Below are 23627 nucleotides of genomic sequence, written 5' to 3'. Positions count from 1 at the left end.
CTGCTGCCGTTCTGGTCTTTTCCTCCACTCCGAGCCGCCCAGGCCCCGAGATCATCGCCTGCTACTCTCTGCGACGGAGACTTCCTGACATACTGGAAGAACACCCCCCCCTTGATGTGGCACCTGAGCGATCTCGACATTTCCTACACTGCAGCCAGCGGTGCTCGCTACTTGCCAGGTCCCCTCCTCGGCCCCCCAGCTTCAACCCTAGTACGGGTTCACACCGGACGCCCCCTGCTTTTATTCGGGGCCCCCCGCCAGCTGGAGACCAGCGGTGATGTCTGGGTGGCTTACGAGCTTGCCCGCTGGCACGACTGCCCATCCTCCCGCCGATGCTGCTGCTTTTCTGCACGGACAGGTACTTTTTTTTTTTTTTTTCTCCTCCTCCTTGCCCGTGGGGGGTTACCCTCAGTTCCCCAGCGGTGCACGGTTGCCTAGCGAAGAGAGAACTCTGTCACTTCTACTATGGAGTTCCTGCCTGGTGGGGGTCATTGACTTGTCCAGCTGGGGTTAGGTCGAGACGTGCTGCTCATTTGGAGACTTTGGGGTTTTGTGCAGGGTGTCCCCATGGGAGGCATGGTATGTAGGGATTCGGTTGTTAATTCCCTTCTTTACTTCTGGGCGAACTGCTCTGTGTTACCAGGGCTGAGAGCCCAGCTCCTGGCTGATGTATTTGTACTCTGTGGCCTCCACGTTCGACGCAGCAGGAGACTGTCGGGTGGGTTCCCCTCTCGCCCGCTTAGGCTGTTTTACCACTTCATTCTGCTGTTCACTCCCCCTCAGGGGTTGTTCCTGGATGATGATAGAACTGTTCTTTAAACGCGGCAGCGGGACCCCATGGCTTACTTATGGGGTGTTTTTATTTGTTTTTTTTTTTTTTTGTTTTTTTTTGGGGGGGGGGGGGGGGGTTTATATGATGTGCTTACTGTGATGACTGCCAGGTTTCTGTTCGATGTGCTGTAGCGGTGCTACGGCTGGGTTTCTGTACATATGTCTAGGCCCAGGTTTCCTAGTAGTGGTATTAACCATACCTCCTGTTATCTAGGTTGTTATGCCTGCTTCTTTACTGTTATATTTTCTGTTACGGTTTTGTATTTGTTATGTCTGTTTTTCTTTTCCATTTGCCAAGGTGGGTGGCAGGCCCGGGACCTCGTCGCTGGTCCCCTGCCTACCCGCGCCCCACATAGGCCATTGTGTACCCCCGGCGTTCCGGGTTCGTGCACTCCGAAGACTAAGTCTTCCCCTTAGCTGACCCCTACCTTTTCCCCGTGGTATCTGGGGAGTAGGAAGCTTCCGCTCCCCTGTCACCGTCCCCTTTCCCCCTCCTCCCTCTCTTCTCCTCTCTCTCTCCTCTACAGCTCTCTTCTTGTCTGCCCCCTTTGGGTACCTGTACTGCTTTTCTATACCCCCCCTCCTGAGACATGGCGGTGGCCTCTATCACGGTAGCTTCTCTGAATGCTAAGGGTTTGAACACCCCCGAGAAGAGACGCATGCTTCTCCACGACCTTAAGAGCTCCCGTGTGGACATAGCCTTCATCCAAGAGACACATTTTAGGAATGACAAGCTCCCACTGCTCCAGAATAGGCATTACTCCAAGGTCTACCATTCCACTAACCCTCTCTCTAAATCTAAAGGTGTGTCAATTCTGATCTCCAGCAGATTACCTTGGCAGTGTCAGGTGATTACGGCTGACCCTGCCGGGCGGTTTCTATTTTTAGTGGGACTGATTGGGGACGTGCAATTTACCTTAGCCTCGCTTTATTCCCCTAATGACCACCAAGATGGTTTCATCAGCCGCACCTTAGACAAATTGATGGATGTTAAGCTGGGCCAATTAATCCTAGGTGGCGACCTTAATGTCCCATTGTCCCCCGCATCTGACACCTCTTCCGGTCACTCCTCTATCTCATCTACCTGCAGGAAGCGCATAACACAAATTTTACATGACACCCAATTGATGGACATATGGCGGCTTCAACACCCTGGTGAGAGGGATTACACCTTCTATTCCGCCCCCCATAAGGTTTATTCCAGGATTGACCTCTTCCTAATCCCGCACGACCAACTCCACTTGGTCTCCTCTACCTCCTTGGGTCGGATTACTTGGTCGGATCATGCCCCCATCTATTTAACCTATACCCTTAGCGACCACCCCTCGCCCCGATCCCTCTTTTGGCGGTTAAACGAAAGCCTCTTGCAAACTCCTGAAGTTCTCGCGGATGTGACTAGGGAACTTAACCTGTACTTTCGGGACAATGATACGCAGGGCTGTGACCCTGGGATACTCTGGGAAGCCCACAAGACAGTGATCCGAGGGACTCTTATTAAACACGGAGCCGCCATTAAAAAGAAAAGAAATGCGCACATTGCCCTCTTACTTACCAAGCTAGCCTCTGTAGAGTCCAAACATAAACATGCCCCTACACAGCCCTTGGAAGCGGAACTTCTCACTCTTCGCACGCAAATAACCGAAGCGCTTCAATACAAGGCCAAAGCGGCGATTCAGTTTTCCCGTCGCTTATCATACGAAACGGGAGATAAATGCGGGAAGACGCTGGCCAAATCGGTCAAAGCTATCAAATCGGCGTCCTTTATCCCCCACGTGATCAACACGCAGGGTCAGCGGATCTCCACCCCGCAACAAATCGCCACGACTTTTGGCGATTTCTACTCCGGCCTATATAACCTGCCGAGCCCCTCCCACAATCAATCGCAGATAGACCAGTATATTGCCGACTCCCAGCTCCCCTCACTCCCATCAGAATCACGGGTTCTATTGGAAAAACCGATAACTTTAGAAGAGCTACAAATGGCAGTGACTGCTATGAAGGCTGATAAGGCCCCAGGCCCAGACGGCTTCACCGCCCAATATTATAAGGCTCTATTCCCGATACTAGGTCCACGTCTGGTGTCTTTCTTTAATGCACTAGGAGCTGGAGCCGACTTTCCGCGGGACACTTTGAGAGCCCATATTTCTCTGATTCCTAAAGAAGGGAAGGACCCAAACCAATGTGGCAGCTATAGACCGATTTCCCTGTTGAACTTAGATTTAAAACTGTTTTCCAAAATACTTGCCTCCAGACTAGCGCACCATCTCCAGACCCTTGTACATTTGGATCAGGTGGGGTTCATACCCCATAGAGAAGCAAGAGATAATACTATAAAGGTCTTGAATCTACTCCATGCCGCGCATTCCCGCAAAATCCCATGTCTTTTAGTTAACACTGATGCCGAAAAGGCATTTGACAGGGTCAATTGGAATTATATGTTTTCTGTTCTCCGCCACATTGGCTTGGGCGAACGGATGATGAAATGGATCACCAGCATCTATTCGTCCCCCTCGGGTCAAGGCAAATGGAGTCCTCTCGAGTCCTTTCCCTATTGGGAATGGGACGAGACAGGGCTGCCCCCTGTCCCCTTTACTCTTCGCCCTGTCCCTTGAACCGTTCCTTTGCACCGTTAGACTTAACCCAGATATCTCAGGGCTCCAGTTTGGCAACTCGCACTGTAAAATCTCTGCATACGCAGACGACCTCATGTTCTCCTTGACGAATCCCACAATCTCTTTGCCGAATCTTCTTAACGAGTTTAAGCGTTATGGGGCTCTCTCTCACCTGAAAATCAATTTCACTAAATCGGAAGCCATGGGAATAGCGATCCCTTCCCGGACCTTGTCCGATTTGCAGGCCGGGTTTAGCTTCAGATGGACCGACACCGCCCTAACATATCTAGGCACAAAAATCCCAGCTGACATTTCCCGGACGTTTGAACTTAACTTCCCGCCACTACTGACCAAAACCCGACTGCTCCTAGAGAAATGGCATGGAGGTCTCCATTCCTGGTTCGGAAGGTGTAACCTCCTTAAAATGAGCATCCTGCCCAAATTTATTTACCTCATCCAAGCATTACCCATACATATACCCCCACTTTTTTTTAAGCAAGTACAATCTCTTTTCACCAGATTTGTCTATGCGCATAAAAAACCTAGGCTACGCCACTCACAACTAATACTTCCCAAACAGTGGGGTGGTCTCGCACTTCCTGACATACGCTCCTACTACCTGGCTTCTCACCTTGGGCGGATACTTGACTGGAGACGAAATAGTGCCTCTAAACTCTGGATCCATATAGAACAGTCCCAGGTCCGTATACCCTTACGCGGAGCACTGTGGTGCTACAAAGACCTCCCGACAGATATGAAAACACACCCATTGATAGGGACGACATTGAAGCATAGCTACCACGCCACTGCTCAAAAGTTCCTTCGGTCAAATATGTCCCTCTTACTTCCAATCCTGGGTCACCCAAAGTTCGAACCCGGTCTACGCTGCGTTGAGTACGCACCCCTTAGAGAAGCTGGCCACGATTATGCGGCTAAATTTATGACTGAGGGACGCTGGCCTTCGATTTCCGAACTCTCTGAACCGTCAGGTATGTATCGACTCCCCTTCTGGAAGGCCTTACCACTCCCCGGGACTTCACGCAAACTTTAACCCCATTTGAGGCTTTATGCTCCGGCATAGACCCGTTGACACACGTCCTCTCACAGACGTACGCGTTGTTATCCACACCGCGGAATCCCCCACGCTTACCCTGTCTGTCTAAATGGGAGGGTGACCTTAATTGTACGTTCTCGGAAACGCAATCTCAACGCATTATTACTCTAGCCCTTAGGTCCTCTCCCTGTACTAAGATTCAGGAAACAAACTTTAAGGTACTTAACCGCTGGTATCTGACCCCCTCACGATTGAACAGGTGTTTCCCTTCCTCGTCGGACCAGTGTTGGCGGTGTGAGGAGGAAAGAGGTACCCTGCTCCATGTTTTCTGGTCCTGCCCGCAGCTGCGTGGGTTCTGGGGCGAGGTTCGTCGCATCACCCAGAAATTTACGGAGCATGCTGTCCCGGAAGAGGCGGCCTTTTTTCTGCTTCATCATTCTACAATCCCCGTTAAAAGATACAGGAGATCGCTGATCTGCCACCTCCTCAATGCAGCTAAAGCATGTATTCCTCTTCACTGGAAACAGCGTTCTCCCCCGACTGTGGCACATTGGCTGCGGAAGGTGGAGGAAGTACGCAAACTAGAAGATTTAATCTTCACGGCCCAACATAAACAGGAGGTCTTTAAGAAGACCTGGGATATATGGTGTATGTTTATATTTTCGGACGAAGGTCAGCGTCTGTTGACGACCTGACCCTACCGCATCATCCCTGCAGGGTTGGTATCTCAGGCCACCGCCGTGTCCACGCACATCCGCTTGCCTCTCCCTACCCCGCCTTCTCTACTTTCTCACCCCCCCCTCTTTCCCCCTCTTTTGTTTTTTGTTTTCTTTTTTCCTTATCTTTTTTCCTTTTCTTCTCTTTCTTTCTTGATTCTTCTTCTCCCCCTCCCTCTTTCCTCTTGTCATCCCTCTTCCCTTCGCTCCGTCTTTTTGACAGCCCTGGATGCCCCCCCTCACACTGTGCGTGGGGGGCGCAGGGGTCGACCCCCGTTTCAAAATCGTCTACCTGAGCTATGACGTAGGTTGCTGCTACTTTTGATCTGAGCAGTGGCCGATCGTTTATTTGATTGTTCTTTCATGACTTGTACACTGCTCTGTTATATTTGATGTCATACTGATATTTGTAGTCATGGCTCTGTATGTTTTCCTGTATGTATCATGGGGCACCGCCCCTTCTGGAGTTAAATAAATAAAGATTATATTTGAAAAAAAAAAAAAAAAATCGAATTTTGTCATAAATTTAAGCCAAAATGTATTCTGCTACATGTCTTTGGTAAAAAAAATTTGGTTAAATGTATAATAATTGGTTTGTGTGATCACGGACATGTACGCAAATGATCATGTACATATGTGTGCAGGTGATCACGAACATATGTGTACAGATAATCACTGAGACATGTGATTTTAGTGGGACATATGTGGGGGACATGTTTTTATTATTAGGGACATGTGTGTTTTGGGGGACATGTGTGTTTTGGGGACATATGTGGGGACATTGTGTTTATACTGTGTGGTGTGTTGTGTGTTTACACTAGGCTGGTGATCAGTGAGTAAAAAGCTGTAAAAAACAGCTCATACTCACTGATCATCAGCCGGCTGCAGCGATCTGCTCTCCTCTTCTCAGCGATGACTTCTGTGTGAGGAGAGGAGGAACCAATTGCCTAGCAACCGGCTGTTTACATCATATGACGGCTGTGATTGGACACGGCTGTCATGTGATCAGGAGGGCCAATCACAGAGCCCTCCTGCTGATCCCAGATGCGGCGTGTCCGGGTGACACAAGCGCACCGGGATCGCGCCGCTGCGCGGACACACGCGCGATCCCCCTCTTTCTGAAGGACGTTCCTGAACGTCCTCTCAGAAGTAGAGAGCTCCCACCCGGCCATATATGTACATTGGCCAGGTGGGAAGTGGTTAACTATGAACTTGTCTGGAAGTCATTTAGACTGAAATCTTAAAGGTCATGTCTTAAAGTCCCAAAAGTTACAAGACAGGAAAACTGGGTTTACATCTTCAATCAGATTGCTCTGCAAGCAAATTGTATATAGATAAATTAAGACCAGGGGCTTTCAGTAAAGGAAAAAAATGATTTCCGAAACAAAGTAGCCTAGTAGTATACAAATCCTATATTCCAGCTGGTCTTTAATTGTTCTGACAATAAGAAAGATCAACAAATTTAAGAGAAGAGGTATAGTCCTATTCAACAGGTTTCTGTGCACACAGGTGCCCTGTTATCAAAGCTCAAGACATTCTGTGAAAACTTCAGACAAAAGTCAATATGGAAATGTTTCTATACATGAAATAGTGGCCCTCTATATTCCAATGTTATGAGAGAAAATAGGATTTTTGACTTACCGTAAAATCTGTTTCTCTGAGTTCATTGACAGACATAGCTCTTCCTTATTCCGAACCATAGGTTATATCTCCCCTTACAGGAGTAGGACACTAGGCAAAAAAAAGACTTGTCTATGCCCATGGACAGTCCTAGGTGATATACACCCCCCTCTCTGCTATAGGCCTTCAGTTTTGTCCCCAGCAGTATCAGAAGCATTTCAGAACTCCATAGAGGGGTGGGTGCTGTGTCTGTCCTTTTTTCTCATTCGTTCGTTGACAGACACAGCGCTTCCTTATTCAGAACCATAAGTATGTCTCAAAGCAGTGCCAAACATGAGGGGTGGGACAAAGAAAAATCCCAAAGCTAATACAAGAGCCAACCAGGTAACAGGAGCTCAACACAGAAACTCAACACAGAAATAGAGGGAATCTGCTCCCCCTCCAGGTATGTCAGCTGAATCCTTAAAAGCCGGAGACTCCTCCCAGAATCATAGTCACCTTGTGCTCCCTAGAGACAGGGGGATTCACTACTGGTGGAACAGTCAACTCCTTAATGAAGGACTCCACAAATGGGTACCTTACAGCGAAACGTCTTTGGAACCACAAAGGGATGCTTTGGACACTGCCAGGCTTTACGAGCAAATATCCCAAAATAGGAGGGGGACAGTTTATGGGTGCCAAGGGGACCGGCACCTCCGCCACAGCTGCATCCTCCATCTTTAAAGTTTCCCGCACAGATGTAATAAGGGAGCCAACCAGCACCTTCTTGTACACCACTGCAGTTGTGAATGAACAACCTCACTAACCGACAGGACAGGTTGTGTGGCCATCAACCCTGCAAGAGGTGGGCCACATCCACGACCGCAGAGCCAGACATAGGATCTGTCCAGACTGATGAGGCGGGGGGGCATTTACTAGCCTATATGCCCAAGCACCACCTGCGATAATGCAAAGAACACAGGAGGGGCACCTATGGAGGGCCCACTCAACCCCCCCAAAATAGGGTCACCCTCAGAGCCCCCACAGCGCCGTCCCTCTGGTAGAAGGCATCCGGCGTGGCCGTGTGGACTAGCAAGCTGCGGCTTAGTAGGCTGAAAAAGCCGTGACCTAAATTTTTGGCCAGCTAGCATGGTTTTGGCGCCAGTAGCCCTATTTAAAGATGACAGCTGAACTTGTGCGGCGCTGTTTGTCTGCAGCTTGTACCTGAGACTTCTGATACCTGCCTGTCTGATTGCGATTACTGACCCGGCTTCCGTCTGACCTTGCTGATCTCTCCAACCCTGATCCCGGCCTACCTGACCCTGTTTATGGACTTGCCTATCTCTGTTGCTGAACCTTTGCTAGCCTGTGACCTTGCCTTTGCCTGCCGTATATGCCTGATTGTCTAACATGCTCTGACCCGGCCTGTCTGACCATCCCTCTGCTTGTTCCAAGTGTGTTCCTTCCAGGATCTGCTGCCACTGTTCCTGTGCCTTCCTATTCCTGGTTGCTGACCCTCCATCTGCTCTGCCAGCTTCTGCAGTCCCAGCCATCCAGAGGACCATCTCTACAGTCTGCACCAGCCGCTGCATCCGGCTCAGACACTCCTACCCTGCTGCGCTCACGGGACCACTGTCTCCATTCCAGTGGGCCCTGAACCAGAGTCGTAAGGGAAGTCTACTTCCACCAAGTCAGGCTCACCACCAAGTTACCTAACAGGGACTGACCACCCTAGGGAGTACCAGCACACCCCATACCACTCCAGGAAAGGAGAGGAGGGGGCCCTTTACTTACTGCTCCAGAGAGTGTGCAGGTAACACACAGTTCAGATCCTCCTCGCCGCCAAGGTGGGGGCTGTTGGCCATGGGGAATGCTGCAATACAGGCCGAGACCTGGTCGTATGCGAGATGTTTAACTTGCAGGGCCAACCCCGTCCAGTGGGGCTATGTCGCGGCCGACCTAGTGCATAGCTGTGGTCTGCACGCGCTCGCTGGCCAGACTGGGGAGACCACTGGATCTTAGTGTCCAGCCCGTCGCCCAGTCCAGCTCTTGATTGTAGCTCTCATAGGAAAAAATCCAAGAGACTGCGTCATTTTAACTGACAATTGCACGGTCGTGCGACATTGCACCCAAACAAAATTTATGTCCTTTTTTCCCACAAATAGAGCTTTCTTTTGGTGGTATTTGATCACCTCTGCGGTTTTTATTTTTTGAGCTATACACAAATAAAGACCTACAATTTTTTTTGCTATAAATATCCAAAAAAACGAATTTCTTCATTAGTTTAGGCCAATATGTATTCTTTTAGATATTTTGGGTAAAAAAAAATTGCAATAAGTGTATATTAATTTGGTTTGCGAAAATATTATAGCGTCTACAAAATTGGGGATATATTTATGACTTTTTTTTTTTTTTACTAGTAATGGTGGTGATTAGCATTTTTTTAGGGAGACTGCAACATTGCGGCAGGCAGATCGGACACTTTTGACGCTTTTTTGGGACCACTGACATTTATACAGTGATCAGAGCTTAAACAATCCACTGATTACTGTATAATTATCACTGACAGGGAAGGGGGTTAACACTGGGGGGCTATCAAGGGGTTAAATGTTCCCTAGGGAGGTGTTTCTAACTGTGGAGGCAGTGTACTGACAGGGAATAGCGAGAAATAGCTGTTCCTGATCACTAGGAACAGCAGATCTCTCTCTACTTCCCTGACAGAATGGGGATCTGTCTGTTTACATTGACAGATACCAATTCTGTCTCTCTCTGGAATGATCGCAGGTCGCTGGTGGACATCACGTCTGCCGGCTATGCGCATTGGCTCTGTCGCACAGCCGTGCCAACCTGCCATAGTATAACTGCGGCGGCTAGTTGGCAAGCGGTTAATATTGAATTATGGATCACTATGCCAGCTCTGTAGCTTAAAGTCTCCATTTGAAAATACTGTGACCCCCAAACGATTAAATCGGTAGTAAACCGCACCTTATAATAAATCCTGCCTTGCATACTAGCACATTATGAAATATTTACCTTAGAACGAAGCCCTCCTATTTAAACTGCTTTCAATATTAAAATGCCTTCCTTTAAAATGCATTCAATATTAAAATGCATTCATTTGCAGCCTCACCATCTCCCTCTCCAGCAGCCTAAAACCAGGAAATAACCGAGCCGTCATATCTCCTCCACTCAGCTCTCATGTTACACACACAGAGTCCCGTCTCTCCCGCACGTGCACATGGGAGCTGCCGGTCATGGCACAGGGCTCTGAAGAAATGGCACGGGTCGCCGTTCCTTCAGAAGGCATTTGCCGATTACATCATCGGCGGCATATACAGTAAATATCTCCTAAACGGTGCATGTTTAGGGGATATTTGCAGCACCTATAGGTAAGCCTTATTATAGGCTTACCTATAGGTACAAACAATACAGGGAGGTTTACTTCCTCTTTAGGTAATTCATTATGAATCAAATTTTAGTGCCTATGTAAGACTCTTAATCTGACTGTTATTGGTGTCTGTAAAGAGACCTATTGTAAATAAACTTGAATTAATTTTTCTAGTTTTGCAGTCCATACTTTTTTAGAATTTCTGCATTGGGCAAAGTAGCTTGGGAATAAATTATTCAACTTAATTTTTTTATAAATTATTTTTGTATTGGAGGCACTGATTGATTAAACGATCAATATAGCAGTCTAAACTAATTGTTCTAACATTCCCTGACATTAGTTAACCTTCCTAAAACACAGAGTTTTCTGTGATTTGAATGGGGCGCTCCGGGATTTATTTTGATGTGGTTGATAACTGCTTATTAAAAAAGGGAGGGGGGGGGGTCCTGCGCAAATCGTGCCACTCATATAATAAGATGAAAAAACTCAAAGTAATAATAAGTGCAAAAATTACATTAAGTAAAAGAAAAAATAGTCCATATGAAAGCACAGATAAAAATAAGAAAAATTGAATGGAGGAAGGACCAATGATAAAATTCCACTAATCCAGGCTCCCAGAACTCTCACCTTCAGACGAAGTAAACAAGCTGATCAAACAAGCCCCAGGACTCTCTCATTTCATTCATTAATTTTAGCCATCAGGGAAATCCAGAGGAGGGGTGTAGTAATAAAATTCCGCCACTAGAGGGCCAATCCCCAGTCTCAAGGTAGACCAGCGGGGCGTGACCGGATGTCAGGGTGAGAGGTCGCGGCGGGCTCAGACCTACCGCTCGCTCCAGAGACTAATGCTGCCGAGGTAGTGTGGAGGAGGAGGAGGGAAGGAGAAGCCGAGCGTTGAGGTGCCGAAACGAGGGGACGCTGCGAAGCTGTGACACCACCAAAGCGAGAGTAACGGTACATTCGGTTGACCGAATGGCGCAACAGTGGAGGTATGTGGAGGTCTCCACAGGAAGCTCTCCCATAGAGGAACATCGATCCCCACGTAAGAAACCCTGTGAGAGAGGGAATCAAAGCGAAGGGAGGGATTGAGCGATACCCCCCCCCCGGTGGAAGAGACGTAAGACCTGAAGGTATGACCAGGAAAAGGGGGGTGGAGGAGGCGACCACACATAATGGATCACAAACATTACGTTGTTCCAAAGATAAGGCTGGTCACTCGACCGGGCTGACAGGCGTTGCTGCTGCTGCCGCCGCTTCTAAACTGGAGCGATATGCCCATACGCCTAATCAGACTCCAAACCAAACACCCAAAAAGAACGTGCAAGTCGGAGAGGGGCGGCCGCAGAGTACTGCAGCCGTGCAAACGGTCGGAAGGAAAAGCCAGGGCTTGACGACCGAAATAGAGCCGACAAGTTTAAATAAAGCAATATGTGTGGCAGTCCGGTCGGACACTACGGGTGTAATGGGTGGAATATCGGAAGCACAAGCGTCCGTGAGTAATCTCTCCTTAGAGAGGGGGACTGGACGGGACACTGAGATAAGTACAGAAGGAGAAATTTGGGCAAAAGGTAAAGAACCATCACTAAAAGAAATTCTTTCTGCGGTGAATACATGTAAATTATCATTGGATGATGTATCAGATCAATTAAAGCAGATAAGAGAAGATGGGTTAAATCTTAAAAATGAAGTACAGAAAACTGCGGCCCGTATATCAGATATGGAGGAGAGAGTCAGCCAGGTGGAGGATGATGTACTCCCGCTGAAACAGGAGATGCAAATGATGAAGGGCCAGTTAAATTTGTGTATGGCTAAAATGGACAATATGGAAAATATTATACGCAGGAAAAATATCAGAGTCTTAGGTTTTCCGGAGAAAAGTGAAGGCAATGATCTTGCTGAATTTATGGAAATATGGATAAAGGATAAAGTAGGGAGTGAGAAGCTATCAAGATTTTTTGCAATCGAAAGGGCGTATAGAATTCCGTTTAGGATGGTGGAAGGAAGAAGTCATCCTAGACCCATAATCATCCAATTGCTGTCCTATAGAGATAAAGTTGTTATCCTTCAAAGAGCAAGAGAACTGCATAATCTTGAATATAATGGGATAAAGATTTCATTGTATCCGGATTTTTCCTCAGAGCTGCAAGGACAGAGAGCCAAGTTTATAGAGTGCAAAAAGAAATTGCAGAGTCTTAAAGTGAATTATGCATTGCTTTATCCGGCAAAGTTGAGGGTATCAGCATTTGGGGAAAACATATTTTTTAATAGTCCAGAAGAAGTTAAGTCGTGGTTGGAGGAAAATAAATGTCTGCTGCAACAGAGGGGAAAGCTGTAATATGAAAACAGAAAGAAAATGGACATTTTTTTTTCTTTTTTTTCCTTTTTTTTTTCTTTTTTCCGGACTAAGAGGGAATGCCCCCATATTGCTCTGTTTGTCTCCCTCCCTCTCTTCTTCCCCCCTTCCCCTTTTTTTTTTTTTTTCGGCAGTAATGTGGACTATTTTATGTTATAGAAATAAGAGTAATGGGAGTGGGTGGGTAGGGCGAGTAGGTGGGGAGGATATATCACCCTGGGAGGTAAAAACGGTCATGTTGAAAGCCCCTTAGAAGGGCCCCAAGTGGGGCATGGGAGGGTTGGGGAGGGGAAAGAAAAAAGGGATGGGGAGTATGAATGGATGAATGATAGCGAGAGAAAGGAGGTTGAAAGGATAGGAAAGGATATAGGTAGGCATGGTAAAGGATTTTTAATTGCACAAAAAATATTTAAGTATAAAGTTGATGTGTGAAATTGCATTAAATACGGTGGTCAGTGAAAAAGGGCACAAGAAAATGAAATTAAGGGAGGCACAAGGAAATAATATTGTTCAATTTATATAAAATGTGTGTAAAATGTGCATAAGAAATATGGTAAATATGAGATACAAAATATGTGTGGGACTAAAATTTTGGAGCACAGGGGAAAAAAAAAAGGAAAAAAAAAGAAAGGTAAGGGGGAGATCACGTGTGAAAACACAGAGAAAGCACGTAGAATGGAGAATAAAAGTATGATATTGTGTTTTTAGGCTTTAAATATGGGAGTAAGCAGTAAGGTAGGGAACTTCACTAAAAAGGTTAAAATCTGTTCTTGGAATGTACGGGGGGTGAAGGAACAGCTGAAGAGACGTGCGTTATTTTCCATGGGAAATATGGGTAATTATGGGATGCTCTGTTTGCAGGAGACCCACCTGGACCGAGATACAATCAGTGTGCTAAGACACAGAAAATATAGGATACAATATCACTCTACATACACCTCCTACTCAAGGGGAGTGAGTGTCTTAATAGATCCTGGGTCGGGTCTAACCTGCAGGCAGAGCATCATAGATGTTAAAGGGAGATATGTGTTCCTTTTTTGTGGTATAGAAGATAGAGTATGTGTGATTGCAACTGTGTATATCCCACCACCATTTAATGCAGAAATATTATATGAACTGCTGAAGTTTATAAAGGATAAGCCTGGAATCCCAGTCATAATAGCAGGGGACTTTAATATGATAATGGATCAAAAAATAGATAGGTTCCCACAGAAGGTCGGTAGTAGGGAGGGACCTAATGGGTTGTTATTTCAATTCTGTGAAGAAACAGGTTTTGTGGATATATGGAGAAGGTGGAACCCCTTAAAAAAACAGTATTCTTGTCACTCTAAGACGTACTCCACCTTGTCCAGGATCGATATGGTGCTGTGTAATGAAGAGGCGCTGGGGATGGTGGAGAAAGTGGAGTACGAGCCAAGGGGAATTTCGGACCATTCACCGGTAATGTTTTTAATGACAATAGGGAGAGGATGTAGCAGAAGGGAATGGAAGATAAATCCATTTTGGTTAGAACTAATGGATAATATGGAGGGGGTAAAAGAAAATCTAAAAGAATTTTTGAGCATAAATGTGGGATCTATGTCCCTGGGAATAATGTGGGATACCTTGAAAGCCTTCTTAAGGGGGGAACTAATAAAAAAGATATCACAGATTAAGAAGAATGGGGTAGCAAAGGAAATAGAAGCAAAAGAAAGGGTAAGGAGGTCAGAAGAGAGGTATATAAGGGCCCCCTCAGAAGAAATTTCCAAGGAATGGGAGAAAAATCAGGTAGAATATAAAAGACTTATATGGGAGAAAGAAGAGAAGAAAAGGCAGTTTCAGAGGCAGTCCTTCTTTGGCGAAGGGGAACAAGTGGGGAGGGTATTGTCAATGATTGCTAAATCAAATAGTTCGTCCCCAATAATACCGGCGATATTGGACAGGGAGGGAGGTATGAGGAAGTCAACACCTGAAATAGTGGAAGAGTTTAGAAAATATTATGAGGAACTATATAAAGTTTCAAACTCTGAAGTAGAGGGGGAGATGCAGGAATTTTTTGGGAAAATAACATTACCCAGGCTGTCGGAGGAAGATAGGGAGGGCTTGGAAGCACCATTGACCCTGGAGGAGCTGCAAAAAGTAACAGCAGAAATGACAAATCAGAAAGCACCAGGTCCGGATGGACTGCCGATAGAGATTTATAAAAAATTTGGGGAGATACTTTTACCGGCTCTCCTACAGGTGTTCAATGGTGCTTTTGAAGCAGGACAGCTGCCGCAATCAATGATGGAGGCCACAGTGGTGGTCCTAGCAAAAGAAGGGAAAAACCAATTGGAGACCGCATCATATAGACCTATATCGTTATTGTGTTCAGATGTTAAAATTTTGGCAAAAGTACTTGCAACAAGGGTAAAAAACATAATACCAAAACTAATACATCAGGACCAAACTGGGTTTATCCCAGGGCGGTCCACAAATATGAATGTGAGACGCACCTATTTAAACATTCAGATTCCTTCAGAAAACAAAGGGAATAGAGCAGTTATGTCCTTAGATGCAAAAAAAGCCTTCGATAGTGTGGAGTGGCATTATTTGAGGAGGGTGTTGGCGGAATTTCAATTTGGTCCGAGATTTATGCAATGGATAAGAGTACTGTATACAGGCCCTAGGGCGAAAGTGAGAATAAATGGGGAATGTTCAGAGGGGTTCCATTTGGAGAGGGGGACAAGACAGGGGTGCCCTTTGTCGCCCCTGCTTTTCGCCCTCTCGATGGAGCCTCTGGCTATAGCCTTGAGAGAGGCGAAGGATATCCGGGGGTTTAAAAGAGGGAACGAAGAGGAAAAGGTTGCCTTGTATGCAGACGATGTATTGCTGTTATTAGGGGACACGGGGCCCTCACTGGTGGCGGCAATGACCCTGATAAAAGAATTCGGGTATTTCTCTGGACTTGAAATTAACTGGGAAAAATCTGCCCTCCTACCAGTGGACCCCCTCGATACCCCACTGCCAGTACAGGTATCCCAAATAGAAACAGTTAAACAAATGAAGTACTTGGGAGTGAAAATGACGGCCCAAGGCAGTATATAGCAGGGAATTTAGTTCCACTTATGTCAAAATTAAAACGTAAAATTAGAATATGGAAGAACCTCCCCTTGTCAGTAGCCGGTAGGTGCAACTTAATTAAGATGGTGTGGATGCCTCAAATATTATATGTTATACAAAACTCACCGGTTTGGATTCCAAAATATTGGTTTAAAAAAATGGAAAGTTTGTTTAGAGAGGTGATATGGAAGAACAGTGTGGCAAGAATTAGCTTACAAGTACTACAGAGACCAAGGGAAATGGGTGGGATGGCACTACCTAATATGAGATACTACTTTCTGGCTGCCCAATTACAGTATATGAGGGGAGGTAACCTGGTGGCAGTGACAGGAAGGGGGGGTGGACCCCTGGGGAGGGATACTCCACATAATACGGTCGCGGAAGCCGCGGAAGCCGACTCATTTAGGACCAGCTGCCCCACAGTCCAACTGATGGTAAAGTGTTGGGAGGAGGTAAAAGTAATATTGGGGTACAGATGATATACAGAATTCTCACCAATATGGGAAAATAAAAACTTAGAGGAAATTAAGAAAATGGGGAGATTAGTAGAATGGGACCGGAGGGGGATACACTTCTTAGTACAACTATATAAGGACGGGAGACTGAAAACATTTCAGGAACTAAGGGATGAATATGGGTTACCGGCTTATTACCTCCTTAATTATATACAAATTAAACATGCGTTAGAGGCACAATTTAGAAACAGGAAGTTGGAATGGAGTAAGATGCCTGCACTCAGGAGAATCATAAGCTATAATATATCGAAAGGAGGTATTTCTGAGATCTATAGGTATCTAAAGGGAACAGAACAAGAAGGGGTAATAGAGGAGAAAAAAAAGGCAAAATGGGAAAGAGAGGTGGGCCCAATATCGGTAGAACAGTGGGAAAAGGTTCTGGCACTGGGGGCGAAAGTTTCCTTATCTCCATCAAATAGTATATCTCAAATGTATTTAATCCATAGGGTATATTACACTCCTCTTAAATTGTTTAGATTTGGAAGTAGACAGGATGCAGAATGCCAAAGGTGTGGGGACCGAAGAGGAGATTTAATACATATGATTTGGCGATGCCCAAGATTATATAGATATTGGGTAGGAATAATAGGGAAAATTAATAAGGTGTTTGGGTTATCATTGGAAGTAGAAGCTAAAATCTGTATAATGGGATTGATAGAAGAAGAGGAGGTACGAAGGGATATCCACACAGCGGTCATTAGATGCCTTTTTCAGGGGAGGAAATTAATTGCGTTCAAATGGCAGAGGAGGGAAGCGCCTACAGTAAAGGAATGGATGGAAAGGGTGAAAGATAACATAAAAAAGGAGGAATACATATATAGGAAAAGAGGTAATTATGGGAAGTTTGTTAAAATATGGGGAAAGTGGGGTGAGTAATGTGAAAGGGTGAGTAAGTTGCAAGAGTGATGGATGAAGGAGGGAATGAATGTAAGGTGGGGAGGGGGATGGGAGAAGGGAATGAGTAATTTGTTTAAGTTTGATGTTATTTAAAATTTTCTTTTGTATAACTTGTGAATGGAATATTATTGGCGGAGGGAATGGGAGGGGGTTGATAGGGGGAGGGAGGATGGGAGGGGGGGATATGGGAAATTTGTCTGTAAGGGGAATTATTGTATGTGATTACTTTGTGGCAATATTTGTAAATCTGAATATAAAGCAAATAAAATAAAAAAGTTTAAAGATTAAAAAAAAGAGGGCCAATCCTAGCATATACGTTTTATTATGTGGATCCTCACATCTATTCCGAAATGTATGGCTCAAAATAAGAGGGAAGGGGGAAGGAGAGAGAGAAAGGAGACTCCAATGGTGTAGTAGTTCAAAACAGGGCAGATAAATTTATTAAAAAGCGTAAAAGACTCTCACATTTCAACAGTATAAAAAAGCACAGTCAGGAAGATGGTGTAATGGCGACTTCCGCCAGTCTTACTCTACTTCCGGTACGTCCTATGGCCACTCCCTACGCGTTACGTCATACCACGTGACTTCTTCATTGGGATCAATCCCCATGAAGAAGTCACGTGGTATGACGTAACGCGTAGGGAGTGGCCGTAGGACGTACCGGAAGTAGAGTAAGACTGGCGGAAGTCGCCATTACACCATCTTCCTGACTGTGCTTTTTTATACTGTTGAAATGTGAGAGTCTTTTACGCTTTTTAATAAATTTATCTGCCCTGTTTTGAACTACTACACCATTGGAGTCTCCTTTCTCTCTCTCCTTCCCCCTTCCCTCTTATTTTGAGCCATACATTTCGGAATAGATGTGAGGATCCACATAATAAAACGTATATGCTGGGATTGGCCCTCTAGTGGCGGAATTTTATTACTACACCCCTCCTCTGGATTTCCCTGATGGCTAAAATTAATGAATGAAATGAGAGAGTCCTGGGGCTTGTTTGATCAGCTTGTTTACTTCGTCTGAAGGTGAGAGTTCTGGGAGCCTGGATTAGTGGACATTTTATCATTGGTCCTTCCTCCATTCAATTTTTCTTATTTTTATCTGTGCTTTCATATGGACTATTTTTTCTTTTACTTAATGTAATTTTTGCACTTATTATTACTTTGAGTTTTTTCATCTTATTATATGAGTGGCACGATTTGCGCAGGACCCCCCCCCCCCCTTTTTTTATTATCCATTTGATAGTTTGTGCTCACTATTTTGTCCTGCTGCATTTTTTTGCACGAGTTAGCACTTGCACTTTATATCACTCAGAGGTCTTCATTTGATCTTTTTACTTATTTAATATTTTTTTCCTTTATTATTATTAGCTTTTGACATTGCTTCACTCTAGTCACATTTATCACTTAGCGGCGCGAGGGCTGACTTCTTTCATTTTTTTGTGATAACTGCTTATGATAAAGTTTCAACAGGCTTCTGTGTACTGACCTGATCTCCCCACCGAAGGGGGTCATCTGGAGTAATATTGGCTGAATCATTTGGAAAGCCCCCATCTAATGTTTTTTGTTGCTGCATACTTCATTTATACCAGCAGATTAGCAACATATTAAAGAATGATAAAAATATGTAATCTACAATGTGTCTATTTTGCAGTGCTCATTGCAGCAAGGATGTGGTATAAAGAATTCTGAAGCCTAAGCAACACCAGAGGTTGTAATGGAGTTTCACTTACCTCTTTCATCAAGCAATACATTTTCCATCTGAAATAGCACAATGATGATATTATTAGAAAATTCTTTGAAATAATATTGTGATCTTAAATCTTAAAAAAACTATCTCATTGTGCAAATTTTTATGCACAAATACATAAAAATGACATAGCCACGCCCCTGAAGATGCACATTCGTGACGAAACGTTGGGTATATGAGGGACTAGTGACATGCGGAGGAGTGCGGGAGTGGCTTCCATTTTTTTGTGCTAGAAAGTGCTGGTGACATTCCTATCTTTATGCTGGTAAAACTTCACACAAAATGTGAGTGTATTTTCATTAGAACTTGTGAATAAAGATTGTTCGGATTATTTATAGTATGTGCACAATGAGATTGTTTTTTTCATTCCCGCATGTGGCCATTGAATTATTATTGAGGATATATCTGTTGGAGTGTGGTGGAGTTAAAATCTATATATGTACCAACTGATGATATATTCTGGATTGGATTGCTGAGTCAGGATAAGGAAGAGACGGGGGGATCTGATTGTCAAGGATTGTGCTTTATGTGCATGGTTAAATTGCACTGATGGTAAGAATCAGTGTTGTCGGGTGCTGGTGATGGTCCCTCTCCTCTCTTCTTCTCTGGACTGACAGAGAAGGATTTTTTCTTCTTTTGGAGTTTAAAACACACAAATCATTTATATGAACTTTCTTTCCGTTGTATATTGATTGAATTTTTTTAGCGCTACACTGTACCTTTTATATATCTTGTATTGTGTCCAGCAATATTGTGTTAGCTGCTGTTTCGTTAATATTTTTTTTGCTTTTAGTGCAACAAATTTATATTTTCACGCCGAGTAAATTGATACCCAACATGTCACGCTTCAAAATTGCGCCGCTCATAGAATGGCAACAAAATTTTACCCTTTAAAATCTGTATAGGCGATGTTTAAAAAGATCTACTGGTTGCATGTTTTGAGTCACAGAGGAGGTCTAGGGCGATAATTATTGCTCTCGCTCTACCGACCGTGTCGATACCTCATATGTGTGGTTTGAACACCATTTTCATATGCAGGCTCTACTCACATATGCGTTCGCTTCAGCACACAAGCTCGGCGGGACAGGGTGCGTTTCAAAATTGTTTTTTTTTCTTATTTATTTTACATTTTATTTTTTATTTCTACACTGTTCTTTTACAAAAGAAAATTGTATCACTTCTATTCGTATGTAAAACATCCCTTGTAATAGAAAAAAAGCATGACAGGACCTCTTAAATATGAGATCTGTGGTCAAAAAAACCTCAGATCTCATATTTACACTAAAATGCAATGAAAAAAATAAATACAAATTTTGTCATTTGAACTAATTTAAAAAAAAAAAGGCCCTTTAAGAGCTATGGGCCAAAGTGATGTTTTGACATCGCTTCTGCCCTGCAATGGTATGGAGACGAGTGGGGGCCATCTTCCCCTCACTCGTCTCCATACCACACACAGAAGAGGATCCAATCCCCTCCGCCACTGCCGATGGCTCCAGTAAGCAGTGTAGCGCACTGGAGCGTGGCGGGAGGGGGGCCCCTCTCCCGCCGCTGATAAAAGTGATTTTGCGGCAAATCCGCTGCAGAGACCACTATTATCGGAAACTGGACCATCGGTCGAAGAAGAGGATACAAGGGTTATGGTAGCTAGCTGCTGCCATAACAAAGATATCCCTCTTCAAAGTTAGAACGTATATGGGCGTGCGGCGGCCTGGAAGTGGTTAAGTTCTATAATTTTTCTACCATTCAAAACTTCAATGTACGAAAGTAACAAGCATTCGCTCAGCTGTCACAATCACTGTAATTTGTCTAATTTGTTTATTTCATATGATGGTCAGCTCTATCTAGTGGCCATCATGTGATATTTTTCCTGATTAAGGTTTTTAATGAAAATGCCACATAGTCAGTTCAATCTAGAAGTTACAATCATAGAAGATAATCCTACTTCAGGTATAATGTGTGACGGCTGGTTGAATGCTTGTGATATTCATCCAGAATTTTTTTTTATATACCCCTCCCAATTATTTGTCACCTTCAGTGCAGGTATTACTGCAGCAAATATGTAAAAAAATAGAAAACTTAGTTAATACGATATTATGTGGCAGTCCACTTTAATTTTAACTGCATTTATTCTATGTAACATTTGTGCATTGCATTCTTACCTTTACATCTCGATGAATGATTCCCAGGTTATGAAGATACACTGTAAAGATAAATTACTTGGTTAATACTCGTATTTAAAAACAAAAAAAGTATTATAATACAATACAGAGGCTATTGGGCATACCCAGGCTCGTAATAACACAATGAACAATATAAAAAAACAATTCTAATACCAGAACAAAAACAAATGGTATGCTCAAGCCACTATATCATTATTCATAAAATTCTTATGAATAAAAGAAGTCACAGTGGTCCAGAATACCTGAATTTGGGGACACCACCAAAAGATATGAATGTAGTCCGCTGAGACTGACACACACCTTCAGCAGGCGACTGGGACAGATGGATACAGTGCCTTGCGAAATTATTCGGCCCCCTTGAACTTTTCAACCTTTTGCCACATTTCAGGCTTGAAACATAAAGATATAAAATTTAAATTTTTTGCGAAGAATCACCAACAAGTGGGACATAATTGTGAAGTGGAACGAAATCTATTGGATATTTTAAACTCTTTTAGCAAATAAAAAACTGAAAAGTGGTGCGTGAAAAATTATTCGGCCCCTTTACTTTCAGTGCAGCAAACTCACTCCAGACGTTCAGCGAGGATCTCTGAATGATCCAATGTTGTCCTAAATGACTGATGGTGATAAATAGAATCCACCTGTGTGTAATCAAGTCTCTGTATAAATGCACCTGCTCTGTGATAGTCTCAGGGTTCTGTTGAAAGCACAGAGAGCATCATGAAGGCCAAGGAACACACTAGGCAGGTCCGTAATACTGTTGTGGAGAAGTTTAAAGCCGGATTTGGATACAAAAAGATTTCCCAAGCTTTAAACATCCCAAGGAGCACCGTGCAAGCGATCATTTTGAAATGGAAGGAGTATCAGACCACTGCAAATCTACCAAGACCTGGCCGTCCCTCTAAACCTTCAGCTCAGACAAGGAGAAGACTGATCAGAGATGCAGCCAAGAGGCCCATGATCACTCTGGATGAACTGCAGAGAACTACAGCTGAGGTGGGAGAGTCTGTCCATAGGACAACAATCAGTCGTACACTGCACAAATCTGGCCTTTATGGAAGAGTGGCAAGAAGAAAGCCATTTCTCAAAGATATCCATAAAAAGTCTCATCTAAAGTTTGCCACAAGCCACCTGGGAGACACACCAAACATGTGGAAGAAGGTGCTCTTGTCAGATGAAACCAAAATCAAACTTTTTGCCCACAATGCAAAACGATATGTTTGGCGTAAAAGCAACACAGCTCATCACCCTCAACACACCATCCCCCACTGTCAAACATGGTGGTGGCAGCATCATGGTTTGGGCCTGCTTTTCTTCAGCAGGGACAGGGAAGATGGTTAAAATTGAGGGGAGGATGGATGCAGCCAAATACTGGACCATTCTGGATGAAAACCTGTTGGAGTCTGCAAAAGACCTGCAACTGGAACGGAGATTTATCTTCCAACAAGACAATGATCCCAAACATACAGCAAAATCTACAAAGGAATGCTTCACAAATATACGTATCCAGGTGTTAGAATGGCCAAGTCAAAGTCCAGACCTGAATCCAATCGAGAATCTGTGGAAAGAGCTGAAAACTGATGTTCACAAACGCTCTCCATCCAACCTCACTGAGCTCGAGCTGTTTTGCAAGGAAGAATGGGCAAGAAATTCAGTCTCTCAATGTGCAAAACTGATAGAGACATACCCCAAGCGACTTGCAGCTGTAATCGCAGCAAAAGGTGGCTCTACAAAGTATTAACGCAAGGGGGCCGAATAATTTTGCACGCCCCACTTTTCATTTTTTTATTAGTTAAAAAAGTTTCAAAAATCCAATAGATTTCGTTCCACTTCACAATTGTGTCCCACTTGTTGGTGATTCTTCACAAAAAATAAAAATGTTATATCTTTATGTTTGAAGCCTGAAATGTGGCAAAAGGTTGAAAAGTTCAAGGGGGCCGAATACTTTCGCAAGGCACTGTATATCCTGTGCAAACACACGGGGTAAGGTAGGCCCGATGTATAACTTTAAATTGAATTAGTCTGTCCCTGGCAGATGCCAATTGTAGAAAGGAGCATTCCCACATTTTCTCCCAATCCTCCTCATCCAAATCAGGAAAGTCGACAAGCCACTTATTTCAGAGAGACTCAAGGCCATTATGGAGTGAAGGGAGTAATTCTTTATAAAGAGTGGAAAGAGATTTAACCATGGCATCCTCTCTGAGCAGATTTTCAAGAGAAGAGGTATAGAGAATAGACTGGCAAATTTGAGTGTAGAAGGCATATGCCTAAACAGTACGTATCTAAACAGATGTGATTTAGGTAGATCATATTGTTTTCTAAACTGTTAAAGGTCAAAAACATTATCCCAATACAAATCTGTTCAAGGTATTTAATGCCTCTGGTCATCCGTATATGTGGATCAGGAATTGAAAAATTTCCGACAGCTCAGGATTAAACCACAAGGTGGGATGCAGGGAGAAGTGCCCAGGGAAATTGGGACTAGCAGCTTTGACTACCGACCAAGCCTTTAGCACAGTTTTCATAACATTTGTTAGCACGGGAAGACAATACAAAAGACTCTGCAAAGCCTCAAAAGAACCCAAAGAGGAAGCCTCGAAAAATTAGAGTAATCTGCAATCAGCCAGTAATAGGCATGCAATAACAGAGCAGCC

At 44.3% G+C, this 23627-nt stretch overlaps 1 protein-coding gene across 3 annotated transcripts in view; it reads right to left on the bottom strand.

Moving 5' to 3' along the window:
• RSKR (ribosomal protein S6 kinase related) overlaps window positions 1-23627 on the bottom strand; it is a 44843-nt gene that overhangs the window by 5686 nt on the left and 15530 nt on the right. For all 3 annotated transcript variants that reach the window (XM_077480423.1, XM_077480425.1, XM_077480424.1), the window contains 2 exons: window positions 20953-20993; window positions 18777-18804 (listed from right to left, as the gene is read on the bottom strand). In XM_077480423.1, the coding sequence (XP_077336549.1) occupies window positions 18777-18804; window positions 20953-20993 (69 nt within the window). The remainder of the gene's footprint in view (window positions 1-18776; window positions 18805-20952; window positions 20994-23627) is intronic.

The sequence above is a fragment of the Lithobates pipiens genome, unplaced genomic scaffold (assembly GCF_037356315.1).
Source record: "Lithobates pipiens isolate NorthernLeopardFrog02 unplaced genomic scaffold, aLitPip1_a1.2 Scaffold_16, whole genome shotgun sequence".
In the NCBI taxonomy this organism is placed as follows: Eukaryota; Metazoa; Chordata; class Amphibia; order Anura; family Ranidae; genus Lithobates; species Lithobates pipiens.
This window is presented reverse-complemented; position numbering and strand designations above follow the sequence as displayed.